Genomic DNA, 19,326 nt, shown 5'->3' with positions numbered 1-19,326 from the left:
GCGGGTTAGAGAGTTAGGAAGAAAACTGAACTGCAGAACTTCTAGGATGGTTATCTCTGGATTGCTTCCAGTACCTCGTGCTAGTGAGGGCAAGAACAGGGAGATATGGGATCTGAATGTGTGGTTGAGAGGCTGGTGCAGGGACCAAGGATTTAGTTTTATAGACCACTTCAGGGGTATGGGTGACCTGTACAAAAGGGACAGGTTATACCTTAACAGGAGGGGGACCAATGTTCTGGCAGGCAGGTTTGCTAGTGACACACGTGTGGGTTTAAACTAAAGTGGGGGGTGGGGGGGATTGTCAAAATGGGAGTATAAAGATGGAGTTGAAGAGGAAGTGACTAAAGGAAAAATTACAAAAGATTCTCGAATTAATGGCAAGGAAAGCTCGAGAGGGGACAACAGAGTGCGGTCAGGGCCAATTGAGAGCAGTGCGAGGGGGAAAGTGAATACGGAAGTTAAAGTGCCGTATATGAATGCGCGAAGGATAAGGAATAAAGTGGACGAGCTTGAGGCTCAGTTAGAAACTGGCAAGTATGATGTTGTGGGAATTACTGAAACATGGCTGCAAGAGGGCCACGGCTGGGAACTGAATATTCAAGGGTATACCTCCTGACGAAAAGACAAACAGGTGGGCAGAGGGGGAGGGGTTGCCCTGTTGGTGAGGAATGAAATTCAGTCCCTTGCAAGGGGTGACATTGAAACGGGAGATGTGGAGTCAGTATGGATAGAACTAAGGAATTGTACGGGTAAAAAGACCCTAATGAGACTAATCTACCTACATGTGCCCAAAAAGTAGCCTGGACTTCGGGCACGTTGAATCAGGAGTTAAAATTGGCATGTAGCCAAAGCAATGCTGTGGTTGTTATGGGAGATTTCAACATGCAGGTAGACTGGAAAATCAGGTTGGTACTGGACCCCAAGAAAAGGACTTTGTAGAGTGCCTTTGTGATGGATTCTTAGAACAGTTTGTATTGGAGCCTACCAGGGAGAAGGAAATTCTGGATTTAATGTTATGTAATGAACCGGATTTGATAAAAGACTTCGAAGTTAATGAGCCATTAGGAGGCAGTGACCATAACATGGTCAGGTTTAATCTACAATTGAGACGGGGAGAAGGGTAGATTGGAGGTCTCAGTGTTGCAGTTGAATAAAGGGGACTATGTGGCCATGAGGGAGGAGCTGGCCAAAGTTGACTGGAAAGATACACTAGCAGGGATGACAGTGGAATAAAAATGGCAGGTGTTTCTAGGAATAATATAGAAGGTGCAGGATCAGTTCATTCCTAGGAGGAAGAAAGATTCCAAGGGGAGAATGGGACAACCATGGCTGACAAGGAACGTCAGGGACAGTATAAAAATTAAAGCGAAGAAGTACAACGTAGCAAAGATGAGCAGGAAGCAAGAGGATTGGGTAATGTTTAAAGAACAACAGAAGATATCCATAAAGAAATTGCAGGGAGAAAATATGAGATACAAAGGTAAGCTAGCCAAGAATATAAAGCAGGATAGTAAAAGCTTATTTAGGTATGTGAAGAGGAAAAAATTAATTAAGACCAAAGTTGGATCCTTGCAGACAGAAAAAGGTGAATTTATTATGGTGATCAAGGAAATGGTAGATGAGTTGAACAGGTACTTTGGATCTGTCTTCACTAAGGAGGACACAAACAATCTTCCTGATATAGTAGTGGCCAGAGGATCTGGGGTGACGGAGGAACTGAAGGAAATCCACATTAGGTAGGAAATGGTCTTGGATAGACTGATGTGACTGAAGGCTGATAAATCCCCAGGGCCCGATGGTCTGCATCCCAGGGTATTTAAGGAAGTGGCTCTAGAAATCGTGGATGCATTGGTGATAGTTTTCCAATGTTCTATACTCGGGATCAGTTCCTGTGGATTGGAGGGTAGCTAATGTTATCCCACTTTTTAAGAAAGGCGGGAGAGAGAAAACAGGGAATTATAGACCAGTAAGCCTGACATCGGTGGTGGGGAAGATGCTGGAGTCAATTATATAAGATGAGATAGCCGAACATTTGGATAGCAGTAACAGGATCGGTCCGAGTCAGCGTGGATTTACGAAGGGGAAATCATGCTTGCCTAATCTTTGGGAATTTTTCGAAGATGTAACTAGGAAAATGGACAAGGGAGAGCCAGTGGATGTAATGTACCTGGACTTTCAGAAAGCATTTGATAAGGTCCCACATAGGAGCTTAGTGGGCAAAATTAGGGCACATGGTATTGGGGGTAGAGTGCTGACATGGATAGAGAAGTGGTTGGCAGACAGGAAACAAAAAGTAAGGATTAACGGGTCCCTTTCAGAATGGCAGGCATTGACTAGAGGGGTACCGAAAGGCTCGGTGCTGGGACTGCAGCTATTTACAATATACATCAATGATTTGGATGAAAGGATTCAATGTAACATTAGCAAATTTGCAGATGACACAAAGCTGGGTGGCAGTGTGAACTGTGAAGAGGATGCTATGAGAATGCAGGGTGACCTGGACAGGTTGGGGGTGTGGGCAGATGCATAGCAGATGAAATTTAATGCGGATAAATGTGAGGTTATCCACTTTGGTAGCACAAACAGGAAGGCAGATTACTATCAAAACGGCGTCAAGTTGGGAAAAGGAGAAGTACAACGGGATCTGGGGGTCCTTGTACATCTGTCTATGAAAGTAAGCATGCAGGTACAGCAGGCAGTGAAGAAAGCGAATGGCATGTTGGCCTTTATAACAAGAGGAATCGAATATAGGAGCAAAGAGGTCCTTCTGCAGTTGTACAGAACCTTAGTGAGACCACACCTGGAGTATTGTGTACAGATTTGGTCCCCTAATTTGAGGAAGGACATTCTTGCTATTGAGGGAGTGCAGTGTAGGTTTACAAAGTTAATTCCCGGGATGGCGGGACTGTCATATGCTCGGAGAATGGAGCAGCTGGGCTTGTACACTCTGGGGTTTAGAAGGATACGAGGGAATCTCATTGAAACATATAAGATTGTTAAGGGTTTGGACACGATAGAGGCAGGAAACATGTTCCCGATATTGGGGGAGTCCAGAACCAGGAGCCACAGTTTAAGAATAAGGAGTAAGTCATTTAGAACGGAGACGAGGAAACACTTTTTCTCACAGAGAGTGGTGAGTCTGTGGAATTCTCTGCCTCAGAGGGCGGTGGAGGCCGGTTCTCTGGATGCTTTCAAGAGAGAGCTAGATAGGGCTCTTAAAAATAGCAGTCGGGGAATATGGGGAGAAGGCAGGAACGGGGTACTGATTGGGGATGATCAGCCATGATCACATTGAATGGCGGTGCTGGCTCAAAGGGCTGAATGGCCTACTCCTGCATCTATTGTCTATTGTTTACAATTATATAATACACATATATATTTCTCATATATATATATATATATATATATACACACGCACACATATATATATATATACATACATATATATACATACACACACACATACATATATATATACACACACACACATATATATATATATATATAGACACATATATATACACACACACACATATCTTTACATATGCACACATATATATACACCCATATATATATATATATATACACATATATATATACATATATATACATATATATACACACACATATATATATACACACACGCATATATATACATATATATACATACATATATATATATATACACATATATATACACACACACACACACACACACACATTCATATATATATACACCGGCAGCCGCTTGCAGCCACCCGAGCTACTGAGTGAGTTTAATGGGGAACCTGAAGATACAGGTCGGGTCACCTACATTCGAGCAATTTATAGCAGTGCAGTATGTTACGCTTGTAGATGTGGACGCCATGACCAAAGATCATAGAGCGGAGACGGAAGCCGATTACGGAAAGGGCGCTGAAGATTACCCAATGACCTACTACGGCTTTTTCGCCGAGTGGACTATCTTGCTCCGCTCTATGATCTTTGCTAGCTACCATCATCACCACTGCACTGCCCTTTTTTCAACACAAACAATATCTTGTTGGCTCATGATGTAACTACCAGGTAATGCGTAAAGTACACTGTAAATGTCTTGATTGTAAGCATGTATTGTCTTTCTGCTGACTGAATTGCACGCAACAAAAGCTTTTCACTGTACCATGGTACACGTGACAATAAACAAAATTGTAACCTCTCATTCCTTTTGCCACCTTCAGTAACCCTTATCATCGTAGATTTCACAACCAATTAGACCTAATCTCGATATAAAAGATGGCCAAATCTTGGGCCAGCAGTGACACAGTTGCTGCCTCACAGTGCCAAAGACGGTGCTGTCTGTCTGGGGTTTTTACATTCTCCCTGTAACCACGTGAGTTTCCTCCACCAAAGATGTGCATGGTTGTAGATTAATTGGCTTCTGTAAATTTCCCCTAGTGTGTAGGATAGTGCTGGTGTACAGGGTGAACGTAAGCTAATGTGGGCTGAAGGGCCTGATTTCGCATTGTATGTCTAAAGTATAAATACAATTACAGTCATCTCCAATTCCAGATTCCAGCCACTGTTCATTGATCCAATGCCCAAGGAAGCTAGTCTTTCCCTTTCTTCTAGCCTTCAATAAGCCTTGCTCCTTAAGCATGTATACTTCCACTGGCACACTAACATCTTCCCCGTTTCCATCAGCACTTAGCTAAAAAGTGTTGCTTTCTGCTGGCCACTGCCCCTCATGCCCTCAATAACTTTACCACAAACTCGGCTCAGTGATCCACCCGCCATTTAACTGTTCTCAAATGTTCTAAAATAATGAACGCTCTGCTGGACTCATGGGCATCTCCAGCACAACCAGAAAAAAACAGCTCATGGAATTACAAGTCGAGGTCTCGTATACCATTTTTGGTATAAGATTTGTTTTTTAAGTCAAATTAACGTGAGACAATTCCTTTGCAAGTACACCCTAAAAGAAAAAAATGCATCTTGAATTCTTTAGTCCATCCTTCTCAAGTAACAAGCTGAAAGCTCAAAGTGCATTACCCCAGCTCTATTAAAATGGGCTTCAGCAGCAAATTCACCCCCAAAACTCAACATGTATTTCTACAGAAAAAAAATCTTCATTTTGTTTTTTTCCAAAATACCCATGGATCTGGATGCCATCTTTTCCAAGTTTATGATGGATTAGAGGAGAATTGTGACAACTATAGAGTGAAGAAAAGAAACAGATTTAAGATCATTAACATTTCTGACATCTGAGCTGAAGTGGGAGAGATCGATTAGTTCCCAGAACTGAAGCAGGGTGGAACAACGACGACGCTTAAATTAGCTTGGACTGAAACGGCAGAAACAGGAACAATGTCGCAGGACAGAGATTCACTGAAATTTCGTGCAAGCAGAACCATTTCAATTCAGTCCACGCCATGGTATTTCCAACACACTAACGGCTGTGTGTGTGTGTGTGTGGTGGGGGGGAGGGGGAGATTGAAGTGGAGGAGGGATTGAGGGGAAGGATAGGTGGGGATTGAGGGGAAGGATAGGTGGGGATTGAGGGAGGGGGGGGGATTGAGGGGAGGGGGGAATTGAGCGGAGGGGGGGTTTAGAGGGGAGAGGGGGGAGGGGGATTTAGGTGAGATGGGGTTGAGGGGGCGATGGGTTGGGTGATTAAAGGGGGGGGGGGGGGGTGGAGAGGATGCAGGAATGGAAATTGGTGGGGGGGGGGTTTGGTTGAGGGGAGTGAACGGCAGGTGAGGGGCAGGTTGGGTGGATGAGGTTAGCGGGAGGGGGGGCATGTATTGGGGGTTAGAGAGAGGTTTGGAGGGATGGATTGAAGGGGTAGGGCTCGAGCAGCAGCATCCCCGCTGTCTCGGGCCCGGCCGCCATCTTGTCGAAGGTTCTAGAAGCCAGGGAGTTGCCGTGTTCCGGGCCGCCGACACCGCGCCCGCTCTCCCTCCCTCCCGCCAGCCCGTTTGCTCATCGCCCTCCACAGGGCCGCTCGGCTCGGCTCTCCCCCGGGCCGCTCCTTCCTACCTCCCTACCTCCCTCCCTCCGCCGCTGCCGTCGTCGTCGTCCTCGCTGCCGCTGCTTTGCCGAGGCCGCTGCGCTCCGCTCCTCCCGCCGCCGTGAACGCGCACACGCGCTGACGCAGAGCGATGTCGTGAACGCGCACTGACGCTGGCGCCCAGGGACGTCACGCACGCACACTTACGCCGAGACGTACACAGACGCCTTTGACGCAGACCGTAAGATCGATCGCCGTGCGCCTGCGCAGGGACGGCTATTCGTCCCCACCACTCCCTCCTATATCCAGTTTCAGTTCAGTTTATTGTCACGTGTACTGAGGTACAGTGAAAAGCTTTTGTTGCGTGCTATCCAGTCAGTGGAAAGACAATACATGATTAGATTCATACATTCTAAATGGAGCAGAAATCGCCCCTTGTCTTCTTGGGAATAACAGGATACTCAGCAGATGTTGTTTACTTAGATTTTCAGAAAGCCTTTGATAAGGTGCCACACATGAGGCTGCTAAGGAAGATGAGAGCCCATGGTGACAAATGGCAGATACTAGCATGGATGGCAGGTTGGCTGGATGGCAGAAGACAAAGAGTGGCAATAAAGGGCATGGGCCGCGGAACCGGCAGCTCCCGCCACCCCGTTTCACAATGTATAGCCTATAATTAACAGACACAGTGTACAAGTACCATGCACTTGTACACTGTGATGGAAGGCAAAAAAGTCCAATCTTCTTCCTCTTTATTCTCCCGAGGTTGGGGCAGTCAATCCATCCGCAGTCGGGACAATCGAAGCTCCCGCGATCGGGACGATCGAAGCTCCCGAGTCAGGGCGATCGAAGCTCTCGCGATCGGGATGAAGCTCCCGCTTGTTCACGTTGGCTGCCAGTGACTAGCGGAGTTCCGCAAGGGTCGGTGCTGGGGCCACTACTCTTCACGTTGTATATTAATAATTTGGACGAGGGGATTGAAGACTTTGTGGCAAAGTTTGCGGATTATACAAAAATAGGTGGAAGGGCAGGTAGTGTAGAGAAACCAGGGACTCTGCAAAAGAACTTTGACAGGATGAGAGATGGAGCAGAGAAGTGACAGATGGAATATAGTGTAGCAAAGTGTGGAGTCATGCATGTTGGTGTTAGGAATAAAGACATAGACTATATTTTAAATGTGGTGAGAATAGACAATAGGTGCAGGAGTAGGCCATTCGGCCTTTCGAGCCAGCACTGCCATTCACTGTGATCATGGCTGATCATCCACAAGCAGTACCCCTTCCTGCCTTCTACCCATATCTCTTGACTCCGCTTTCTTTAAGAGCTCTATCTAACTCTCTCCTGAAAGCATTCAGAGAATTGGCCTCCACGGCCTTCTGAGGCAGACAATTCCAAAGATTCACAACTCTCTGGGTGAAAACGTTTTTCCTCATCTACATTCTAAATGACCTAACACTTATTCTTAATTTGTGGCCCCTGGTTCTGGACTGCTCCAACATCTGGAACATGTTTCCTGCCTCTAGCGTGTCCAATCCCTTTATAATCTTATATGATTCCATAAGGTCCCCTCTCATCCTTCTAAATTCCAGCCCAGTCGCTCAATTCTTTCAACATACGACATCCCAGGAATTAACCTCGTGAACCTACGCTGCACTCCCTCAATAGCAAGAATATTGAAATCCAGAATTCTGAAGTGCAAAGGGACTTGGGAGTGCTGATGCAGAATTCTCAAAATGTGAATCGGCAGGTCGAATCGGTAGTAAATAAAGTAAACTCAATGCTTGTATTTATTTCACGAGGGCTTCTATACAAAAACAGGGATGTAATGTTGGGGCTTTATAAGGCTCCGGTAAGGCCACATTTGGAATATTGTGAGCAGTTTTGGGCACCATATCTAAGAAAGGATGTGCTGGCTCTGGAAAGGGTCCAGACGAGATTTACAAGAATGATCCCAGGTATGAGTACACTGTAGATGAACCTATGATGAGCGTTTGTCGGCACTGGGCCTGTCCTCGCTGGGGTTTAGAAGAATGTGGGGGGGGGGGGGGGGGGGCTCATTGAAACATACAGAACAGACAAGAATAGGTGCAGGAGTAGGCCATTCGGCCCTTCGAGCCAGCACCGCCATGCAATGTGATCATGGCTGATCATCCCCAATCAGTACCCCGTTCCTGCCTACTCCCCATATCCCCTGACTCTGCTATTTTTTAAGAGCGCTATCTAGCTCTCTCTTGAAAGCATCCAGTGAACCTGCCTCCACCGCCCTCTGAAGCAGAGAATTCCGCAGACTCACCACTCTCTGTGAGAAAAAGTGTTTCCTCGTCTCCGTTCTAAATGGCGTACTCCTTATTCTTAAAAGGCTTATTCTTAGCCTTAAAAAGCTAAATAGTCAAAACGGCTTGGATAGACTGGAAGTGGAGGATGTTTTCACTAGTGGGAGAATCTAGGATTAGAGTGTCAGAATTAAAGGACGGTCTTTTAGGAAGGAGATGAGGAGAAATTTCTTTAGTCAGAGGGTGATGAATCTGTGGAATTCTTTGACGTCAGTGGATATTTTTAATGCAGAGATAGATAGATTCTTGATTAGTACAGTTGTGAGAGGTTATGGGGAGAAGGCAGGAGAATGGGGTTAGGAGGGAGAGATAGATCAGCCATGATTGAATGGCGGAGTAGACTTGATGGGCTGAATGGTCTAATTCTACTCCTATCCCGTATGACCTTATGAATAGGCCTGTGACTGCAAGAAATTGCAGAGAGTTGTAGATATCAATCTCACAGACCAGACTCCCCATCATCGACTCCATCTACACTTTAGGCGGCCTCGGGAAAGCAGCCAACATAATCAAGGACCATCCAAGCCCTGATCATTCCTTCCCCCACTCCTGTTGGGCAGAAGTGCAAAAGCTTGAAATCGCACACCACCAGACTCAGCAACAGTTTCTGCCCTAGGCAAATGTCCTCTAATAGGCTAGGGTAGGAAAATCAATTCCCAATCCTCCAACCTACCACAGTTCGGAACTTGCAATTTTTCTTTGTAAATGCAGCACTGCAATGGTTGTATTTGTGTACACTATGGTTATACAGTACTCATGTATAGAATGATTTGAGTGGACAGCACACAAACAGCAAAAGCTTTTCATCTCGGTACACGTTTGCAGTTTTCAATTCCAGGGTAGCCAGTTTTGAAGAGGTTTACCAATGGATTTACATGGAGTTTCCTTCTATCCCTTTCACCTTGTTCACCCTCTGAGCTATCACGGAACACAGAACAGTACAGCACAGGAATGGGCCTCTCTGCCCATGATGCCATGACGTTGAGACGCAGAACGTCACCGATTCTTTCTCTCCAGAGATGCTGTCTGTCCCGCTGACTTACTCCAGCACTTTGTGTCCACCTTCGATTTAAACCAGCATCTGCAGTTCTTTTCTACACAGGAGGATGTACTTATCTCCTCTGCCTGTACATAATCCATACCCCTCCATATCCCCATGCCTATCTGAAATAGTCACTAAACGCCACTATCTTATCTGCCTCCACCACCACCCTTGGCAGCACGTTCCAGGCACTCACCACTCTCCTGGATAAAGGTTCTGACTATCGATCCGATCAAGTTCCTTCCGGGGATAAATAAAGTTCCATCGTATCATCATTTTATATACTTTCTCTCAGGTCTCCCATCAACCTCTGACATTCCAGAGAAAACCATCCAAGTTTGTGCAATCTCTCCCTGTTGCTAATACAGGTACTATCTAATCCAGGCATCATTCTGGTAAACCTCCTCTGCAGCCTCTCCAAAAAGTCCTCATCCTTCCTGTAATGGGGCGACCAGAGCAGGGGAACAGAGGTGAGGACTGAATAGAGGACTGTAGAAAGGTTGAGCAACCTGACCAGAGCACAATGGTTCCAAGAGGGAACACAAGCAAGAGCAGATCGAGCTCTTAGTGCCAGCTGAATCAAGGGGTATGGGGAGAAGGCAGGAACGGGATACTGATAGTGGATGATCAGCCATGATCACATTGAATGGCGGTGCTGGCCGAAGGGCCGAATGGCCTCCTCCTGCACCTATTGTATATGTATCTATGTATCTAACTGCACTCAACACTCCAAAAGTAGCCTGACCAAAGTCCCATGGAGCTGCATCATGACTTCCCGACTCTTGAACTCAAACCCCGACCAATGAAGGAAAGCATACCATACGCCTTCTTTTCTTTCCAATTCTTATCTTCAATTGACAGATGAGGGATCTCATCGATGACAGCGAGGGGGGAAAGAGAGAGAAAAAGAGATAGATAGAGAGAGAGAGAGTAGGATCTGATGAAGTAGTCTGCTTCCGAGTCGGATTGATTAGCCAGCAGAGGGTGCCACTGCTCTGCATTTACTCTTCACTGAAAAGGAGACCAGTTCCTGATCTGGGTACTTTCCCCTGCATCCGCAGGAGATGCAACACCAGTCCCCAAACCTCCTCCCCTCAACTCCATCCAAGGACCCCGGCAGTCCTTTCAGGTGATGTGGAGGTTCATTTGCACCTCCTCCAACCTCATCCACTGTATCCGTTGTTCCAGGTGTGGAGATCTATATATCGGTGAGACCAAGCGCAGGCTCGGTGATTGTTTCGCTGAACACCTCTGCTCAGTCAGTCTTAACCTACTGATCTCCCGGATGCCCAGCACTTTAACTCCCCCTCCCATTCCCAATCTGACCTAGGCCTCTTCCATTATCAGAGTGAGGCCCAATACAAATTGGAGGATCAGCATTTTGTGTATGAATATTGATTTCTCTAATTGCAAGTAACCCTTGCATCCCCTCTCTCTCCTTCTCTCCACAGATTCACAACTCTCTGGGTTTTTCCTCATCTCAGTCCTAAATGGCCTACCCCTTATTCTTAAACTGACCACTGGTTCTGGACTCCCCCAACATTGTGAATATTTTTCCTGCACATAGTCTGTCCAATCCTTTAAAAATGGTATATGTTTCTATAAGATTCCCTCTCATCCTTCTGAATTCCAGTGAATACAAGCCTAGTCGACCCATTCTTTTATTGTATGTCAGTCCCATCATTCCGGGAATTAACCTTATGAACCTACGCTGCACTCCCTCAATAGCAATAATGTTCTTCCTCAAATTAGGAGACCAAAATTGCACACAATACTCCAGGTGTGGTCTCACCAGGGCCCTGCACAACTGCAGTTGTCTGAAGAAGGGTTTCGGCCCGAAACGTCGCCCATTTCCTTCGCTCCATAGATGCTGCTGCACCCGCTGAGTTTCTCCAGCATTTTTGTGTACCTGCAGTAGGACCTCCTTGCTCCGACTCAAATTCTCTCGTTCTGAAGGCCAACATGCCATTAGCTATCTTCACAGCCTGCTGTACCTGTATGCTTACTTTCAGTGACTGATGTACAAGCACATCCAGGTCATGTTGCACCTCCCCTCTTCCTAATCTGACACCATTTCAGATAAAAATCTGCCTTCCTGTTCTTGCCACCAAAGTGGATAACCTCACATTTATCCACATTATACTGCATCTGCCCACTCGCCCAACCTATCCAAGTCACCCTGCAGCCTCGTAGCATCCTCATCAGAGCTCACACTGCCACCCAGCTTTGTGCCATTCGCAACTTTAATTCCCTCATCTAAATCGTTAATATATATTGTAAACCAGACGACTGGTTGGGTCCCCGTTGTGACGCCAGAAGCACTGCAGATGCAATATTCACACAGATTCACACGATATTCTAGCACGCACTTATACACGAGGCAATTTTCAGTCAAAATGGCGATCTGAAAATCACCAACTGCGCAGGCGCGGCTGAGGACCCGTTGGGTGCCCTTTGTGAAGCCAGTCAGGTACACACAGAAGTATTAGATAAAAAATAAGGTTAATTAAATTTTACAAGGGAATTACTGTGTTAAATCAAACAAAACTTGCTACTGCACGCCACAAGTGAATGGTGAGTAAGGCACCACTAAAAATGCTGCGCTATCGTGTACCGTTTTGGCTGAATTTCGGGAACATTCATACATACAAGTTATGTATATATAACTGAGGTCCCAACACCGAGCCTTGCGGCACCCCACTAGTCACTGCCTGCCATTCTGAAAATAATCTGTTAATTCCTACTCTTTGCTTCCTGTCTGCCAACCAGTTCTCTATCCACGTCAATACCCTACCCCCAATACCATGTGCTCTAATTTTGCTCACTAATCTCTTGTGTTTTTGGCAAAGGCTTTCACAAAGTTCAGGTATACCACATCCACTGGCTCTCCCTAGTTACATCCTATCCAAGTCACCCTGCAGCCTCGTAGCATCCTCATCAGATTCCAGAAGATTAGTCAAGCATGATTTCCCCTTCATAAATCCATGCTGACTTTGACCGATCCTGTCTGCTTTCCAAATGCACTGCTAAAACATCTTTAATAATTGACTCCAGCATCTTCCCCACTACCGATGTAAGGCTAACCGGTCGATAATTCCCTTTCTCTCTCCCTCCTTTCTTAAAATGTGGAGTTACTTTGGCTACCCTCCAGTCCACAGGAACCGATCCAGAATAGAGAGAACATTGGAAAATGATCACCAATGCGTCCACGATTTCTAGGTCCACCTCCTTGAGCACTCTGGGATGCAGACCATCAGGCCCTGGGGATTTATCTGCCCTTAGTCCCAACAGTTTCACTTAGAGCTCTTAAAGATAGCGGCATCAAGGGATATGGGGAGAAGGCAGGAACGGGGTACTAATTGTGGATGATCAGCCATGATCACATTGAATGGCGGTGCTGGCTCGAAGGGCCGAATGGCCTCCTCCTGCACTTATTGTCTATTTCATGACTAATGTGGATTCCCTTCAGTTCCTCCCTGCCACTACATCCTCGGTCATTCTGGGAGATTGTTTGTGTCTTCCTTAGTGTAGACAGAATCAAAGTACTCGTTTAACTGTTCTGCCATATCCTCGTTTCCCATTATAAATTCACCTGTTTCTGATTGTAAAGGACCTACATTTGTCTTCACTAATCTTTTTCTTTTCATCGTGGCTTGGTTCGGCAATTTGAGCGCCCTGGAGAGGAAAAGACTACAAAAAGTAGTAACACTGCCCAGTCCATCATCGGCTCTGACCTTCCTTCCATCGAGGGGATTTATCGCAGTCGCTGCCTCAAAAAGGCTGGCAGTATCATCAAAGACCCACACCATCCTGGCCACACACTCAACTTCCTGCTACAGGTGCACAACCTTTATCCGAAAGCCTTGGGACCAGACACACTTGTCGGATTTCGGACATTTTCGGATTTCAGAATGGAAGATTTTTAGCGTAGATTAGGTAGGTAGCGCGGGCGGCTTGAAAAGTCTGGAGCAGCTGCCTCCTCCCCGGAGACCGGGAGAATCATTGCATAAATGTTAGTTTGGAGGGATTTTATGTGGTGGTGGTGGTGTAGGGGTGAAGGGGGAAACTTTAATTCTTAGTCCCCTACCTACCTGGTCGGCGACTCCCAACCTCGCGGAGCTGGGTCTCCGTCCGGCCGCGGGCGACGCCGGTTGTAGCTCCGACCCCGGCAACTCTACCCCTGGCTGCGAGGCGCTCCAAATCCAGCGCGGCCCGCGGCCGGACGTCCCAGCTCCGAGAATGTCGGGAGTCGGCGGCATCGCAGCGCTGGGATACCAGCGGGGAGCGAGCAATGCCTTACCGGGTCGCCGTGCGGCAAGCTCCGGAGCGCTGTGGCCGCCTTCTTCCAACATTCGCAGAGCGTCGCTGGATTTGGAGCCGCGGAGCTGGGGGCTCCGTCCGGCCGCGGGCGGCGCCGGTTGGAGCTCCGACCCCGGCAACTCTACCCCTGGCTGCGCGGCTCCAAATCCAGCGACGCTCCGCGATGTTGTGTGTCGGCGGCCACAGCGCTCCGGAGCTTGCCGCACGGCGACCCGGTAAGGCATTGCCCGCACCCCGCTGGTATCCCAGCGCTGCGATGCCGCCGACTCCCGACATTCGCGGAGCTGGGGCGTCCGGCCGCGGGCCGCGCTGCATTTGGAGCGCCTCGCAGCCAGGGGTAGAGTTGCCGGGGTCGGAGCTATAACCGGCGCCGCCCGCAGCCCCACTGGCCACGGAGCTTACTGCACAGCGACCCGGTAAGGCATTGACCGCTCCCCGCCTCTCCGACCAGGTAGGGGACTAAGAATTAAAGTTTACCCCTTCACCCCCCTTCACATAAAAGCCCTCCAAACTAACTGACTAACATTTAAGCAATGATTTACAGATGTTTAAGCGTCTCCCGGTCTCCAGGGAGGAGGCAGCCGCTACAGTAGTACAGACCTGGGTTGACCGTGGGTCGTTTTGGGTCAAGTTTGGCGCCAAACGCGAGCTTTGGTGCGCAGACGACATCTGGAAAAAATGGCCGGTTTTCGGAGCTTTTCGGTTTCCGGAACACCGGATAAAAGGTTGTGCACCTGTACCTTCAGGTAGAAGGTACAGGAGCCTGAAGACTGCAACAACCAGGTTCAGGAATAGCTACTTCCCCACAGCCATCAGGCTATTAAACCTGGCTCGGCCAAAACTCTGATTATTAATAACCACTTTTTGCTATTTGCACTTTATCAGTTTATTTATTCATGTGTGTATATATTTATATCATGGCATATGGACAATTGTTTTGTAGTAAATGCCTACTATTTTCTGTGTGCTTAAGCAAAGCAAGAATTTCATTGTCCTATACAGGGACACATGACAATAAACTCACTTGAACTTGATATCTAAAGAAACTTTTACAGTCGGTTTCTATATTGCCCGCAAGCTTTCTTTCATGCTCTTTATTCCCCCTCTTAATTAACCCGCTTGTCCTGCTGTGTTGAGTTCTAAATTTCTCCCAGTCCTCCGGTTTGTTGCTTCCTCTGGCCAATTTATATGCCTCTTCCTTGCCTCTCCCGACTCTCAGATTGAAGAAGGGCCTCGACCCGAAACATCACCCAGAGATGCTGCCTGAGCTGCTGAGTTACTCCAGCATTTTGTGTCTATCTTCGGTGCAAACCAGCATCTGCAGTTCCTTCCTGCACCACAGCCCCAGGCTGAAACATGGAGCAGTGGCAAGTGGCAGGTGGCCAGTTTCTAGATTAGGGAACCACATTCCCTGCAAAGCCATTCTGGAGGCAGCGGAGATTATGTCATTAAACTATTAAAGGGTGCAGAGAAGATTTACGAGACCTCGAGGGCCTGAGCTATAGGGAGAGGATGATCAGGCTAGGACTTAATTCCTTAGAGCGCAGGAGGATGAGGGGTGATCTTATAGAGCTACCAAATCATGAGAGGGATGGGGTCAATGTACAGTCGTTTACCCAGGGTAGGGGAATCAAAAACCAGAGGACATCGGTTGGAGGGGAGAGGTTTAATAGGAACCTGAAGGTGGTGGGTGTATGATTCATGGTGGCAGTGGCTGTGTCAGAAAACCACAGTGCCGTTGAGCGGGCTGGGACTCACCTCCCGCGCCCTCAGAGACACCCAGGAGGATCTGCGAGAGGCGCCACGGGCAGGGAGGCTGACAATGGGCCTTTACGGTCAAGTTAAGGCTCTACATTTTTACAACTTTGGATTTGATTCGTACAAGCTGGAGCCGGAGATATGTTGACCCTTGTGTGCTCTTGCTGTTTCAGTCATAGAGTTATAGTGTCATACAGCATAGAAACAGGTCCATCAGCCCAACTTGCCCACAATAACCAAAATGCCCCAGATACACTAGTACCATCTGCCCGTGTTTGGCCCATATCCCTCTAACGGTTTCCTATCCATGTACTGGTCCAAATGTCTTTTAAATATTGTTATAGTACCTGCCTCAACTACCTTTTCTGGCAGCCACCCTCTGTGTTAAAAAAATATCCCTCAGGTTGCTATTAAATCTTTCCTCTCTCACCTATAAACTGTGTCCGCTAGTTCTTGCTTCCCATACTCTGGGTAAAATACTCACTCTATTTAAAGCATTCACCCTATTTATACACCTCCAAACGATCACTCCGTATCCTCTTGTGCTCCAAAGAATAAAGTTCTAGTCTGCTCAATCTCTCCCTATAGCTCAGGCCTTCAAATTCTGGCAACATCCCTGAAATCTTCTCTGCACTCTTTCCAGCTTGTCATCTTTTCTCTACCATGGTGACAAAATCTGTACATCATACTCCAAATGTAACCTCACCAACATCTTGTATATAATAAATCATCCCAACTTCTATGTGTAGGAAAGAACTGCAGATGCTGGTTTAAATCGAAGGTAGACACAAAATGCTGCAGTAACTCAGCGGGATAGGCAGCATCTCTGGTGAGAAGGAATGGGAGATGCTGCCTGTCTCTCTGAGTTACTCCAGCTTTTTGTATCCCAACTTCTTTACTCAATACTGTTACTGATGAAGGCCTATGTACTGAAAACCTTCTTGGCCACCCTATAGACAATAGACAATAGGTGCAGGAGTAGGCAATTCGGCCCTTCGAGCCAACACCGCCATTCAATGTGATCATGGCTGATCATCCCCAATCAGTACCCTGTTCCTGCCTTCTCTCCATGTCCCCTGAGTCTGCTATCTTTAAGAGCCCTATCTAGCTCCCTCTTGAAAGTATCCAGAGAACCGGCCTCCAACGCCCTCTGAGGCAGAGAATTCCACAGACTCACAGTTCTGTGTGAAAAAGTGTTTCCTCTTCTCCGTTCTAAATGGCTTACCCCTTATTCTTAACTGTGGCCCCTGGTTCTGGACTCCCTCAACATCAGGAACACGTTTCCTGCCTCTAGCGTGTCATAGAAACATAAAAAATAGGTGCAGGAGGAGGCCATTCGGCCCTTCAAGCCAGCACCGTCATTCATTGTGATCATGGCTAATCGTCCCCAATCAATTACGGAACCTTCTCCCCATAATCCCTTGATTCCAATAGAAAGGTGTGGCCAAACCCTCAATTATCCTTAATAATGCTTCAATAAGAACCCCTCTCATCCTTCTAAACCCCAAAATATACAAGTCCAGCTCCTCCATTCTCTCAGCATATGACAGTCCCGCCATCCCGGGAATTAACCTTGTAAACCTACGCTGCACTCCCTCTATAACGTGACATGAGGGCGTGAGATATAGGGAGAGGTTGGGCAGGCTAGGACTTTATTCCTTGGCAAGGTTCAGATGGATATGGGCCAAACGTGGGCAAATGGGCCTGGCTTGGACGGGGCATCTTGGTTGCCAGATTGATCGGGCCCGAGGGCCGCGTGACTGGAAGACTCTATTACCCATCCCGGGCGGTGTTGGGTTCCAGGCAGCTTCCCAGACTGAAGGTCAATCAGCAGATCACATCAGCTGCCAGGAACAGCAACACTAATTATTTTACATCACACGTCACAGAGAAATAAACAGGGCTTACATTGTGCGCTATTAAAGCACCTGCGGATGTAAGAGATCCCGGCTCGTAACCTGACATCACAGTTGTGGAATGTCCCTCTGTCACTCGGCTTTGATTAACCAGGGCGGAATGGTGACATGATCCGTCGAGCTGTCCCGGCAACCCAGGGGACTGCAGGAGACACGAGGGGGGGATATCCAACCCCCCGCTTTATATAGTGCTGGGTAGGAGGGGAGGGGGCCCTCGAGGACCCCCTACCCAATCTCCTGGCATGGAACCTTTATCCTGTATCTGTACACTGTATCGATTGTAATCATGTATTGTCTTTCTGCTGACTGGATAGCACACAACAAAAGCTTTTCACTGTACCTGTACACGTGACAATAAACTGAACTAAATATAGATTGATGTCCCCCTCTGCAACAAATTGTGGACGCAGCCCAGACCATCACACAAACCAGCCTCCCTTCCATTGACTCCATCTACACCTCACGCTGCCTCAGCAAAGGCCAGCAGCATCATCAAGAACCCGTCTCACCCTGGCCACTCCCTCTTCTCCCCTCTCCCGTCAGGCAAGGGGTACAGTGTGAAAACACACACCTCCACACCAGGGACAGTTTCTTCCCAGTTGTTATCAGGCAATTGAACCATCCTACCACCAACTAGAGAGCGGTCCTGACCTCCCATCCACCTTATTGGAGACGTTTGAAGCGATGCAGATATCATTGTGACTTGATGTCAGTTGGAGCACTGGAAGAGTTTGGTGAATGCAAAGCGTCTGTGAGCAGCCGAGTGACTGGAATTCCGCGGGCTTCGATGGGGCTGACGGCCGTTGGCACCATTTGTGCTGCTGGAGGAGGCCAGCTTTGTATTTCTCTTGGATGTGTTGCTGGGAATGAGCTGGGGGATTGATTGATGGCATTCCCTGGGATTTGGAGCTAATAACTGGATTATTGTTGGAATGGCCAGTCAGGTCGGAACTGGATAAATGGGAGGGTTGTACAACGATAGACCGAGATACGGAGTCCACACAAGTTGAGAAATGTCTTGCTAGCGTGAGATAGCTGGGGGATTTGGCTCTGGCACAGGAGAGATGCGGTGCGCCTTGTGAGCTAGTGGTTATGTTACCATTGTAAAGGCGTTGTTGAGGCCACAGGAAGAATGTCATTAAGCTGGAAAGAGTGCAGGGACTTGAGGGTCCAAGCTATAGGGAGAGGTTGGGCAGACTAGGTCTTTATTCCTTGGAGCGCAGGAGGCTGAGGGGTGATCTTGCAGAGGTGTATAAGATCATAGAAACATAGAAAGTAGGTGCAGGAGTAGGCCATTCGAGTCAGCAGCGCCATTCAATATGATCATGGCTGATCATCCACAATCAGTACCCTGTTCCTGCTTTTTCCCCATTCCCCTCTAAGAGCTAAATCTAACTCTCTCAACATGTGGGGAATAGATAGGGGAAATGCTAAATCTTTTTTGAGGGGCAACTTTTCCACATACAGGGTAACGGGTATATGGAACGGACTGCCAGAGGATGAGATAGGTTCTAGAACAAGTCAAACAGCATTTGCACAGATACAAATGGGATGGGATGGGAGGGATATGGGCCAAACACGGACAAATGGGACAAGCTTAGATGGGGCATGTTTCCGTGCTGAATACGAATCAGATGTTGGTCTTTTTGCCAGAAATCTGAGTATAGGAGCAAGGATCCCTTGCTACTATTGCATAGGACCTTGGTGAGATGACCTTAGTACAAAGAAGTACAGCAGACCAGGCCCATGGACCTGGATAGCACTTGGTTTAGTACTCTAGAAGAGGAGTTGAGAGCACAAAATTCTTAAGGGGTTGGACAGGCCCAGTTGATTGTTCCCGATGTTGGGGAAGTCCAGAACAAGTCTTAAGGATAAGGGGGAAATCCTTTAAAACCGAGATGAGAAGAACTTTTTTCACACAGAGAGTGGTGAATCTGTGGAACTCTCTGCCGCAGAGGGTAGTCGAGGCCA

The 19,326-nt window shown here is 47.5% G+C and overlaps 1 protein-coding gene across 1 annotated transcript in view; it reads right to left on the bottom strand.

The window, feature by feature from the left end:
• The window catches only part of znf638 (zinc finger protein 638), a 123,203-nt gene extending 112,528 nt beyond the window's left edge, over nucleotides 1-10,675 (bottom strand). The window contains exons 1-2 of the mRNA XM_055666018.1: nucleotides 10,636-10,675; nucleotides 6,024-6,159 (exon numbers count right to left, since the gene is read on the bottom strand). Coding sequence (XP_055521993.1) covers nucleotides 6,024-6,159; nucleotides 10,636-10,675 — 176 coding nt within the window. The remainder of the gene's footprint in view (nucleotides 1-6,023; nucleotides 6,160-10,635) is intronic.
• Nucleotides 10,676-19,326: the final 8,651 nt, after the last annotated feature.

This window comes from Leucoraja erinacea, unplaced genomic scaffold (genome assembly GCF_028641065.1).
Source record: "Leucoraja erinacea ecotype New England unplaced genomic scaffold, Leri_hhj_1 Leri_172S, whole genome shotgun sequence".
Lineage (NCBI taxonomy): Eukaryota > Metazoa > Chordata > Chondrichthyes > Rajiformes > Rajidae > Leucoraja > Leucoraja erinaceus.
The sequence above is the reverse complement of the archived record's forward strand: the minus strand, read 5'-3'. Positions and strand labels throughout refer to the sequence as shown.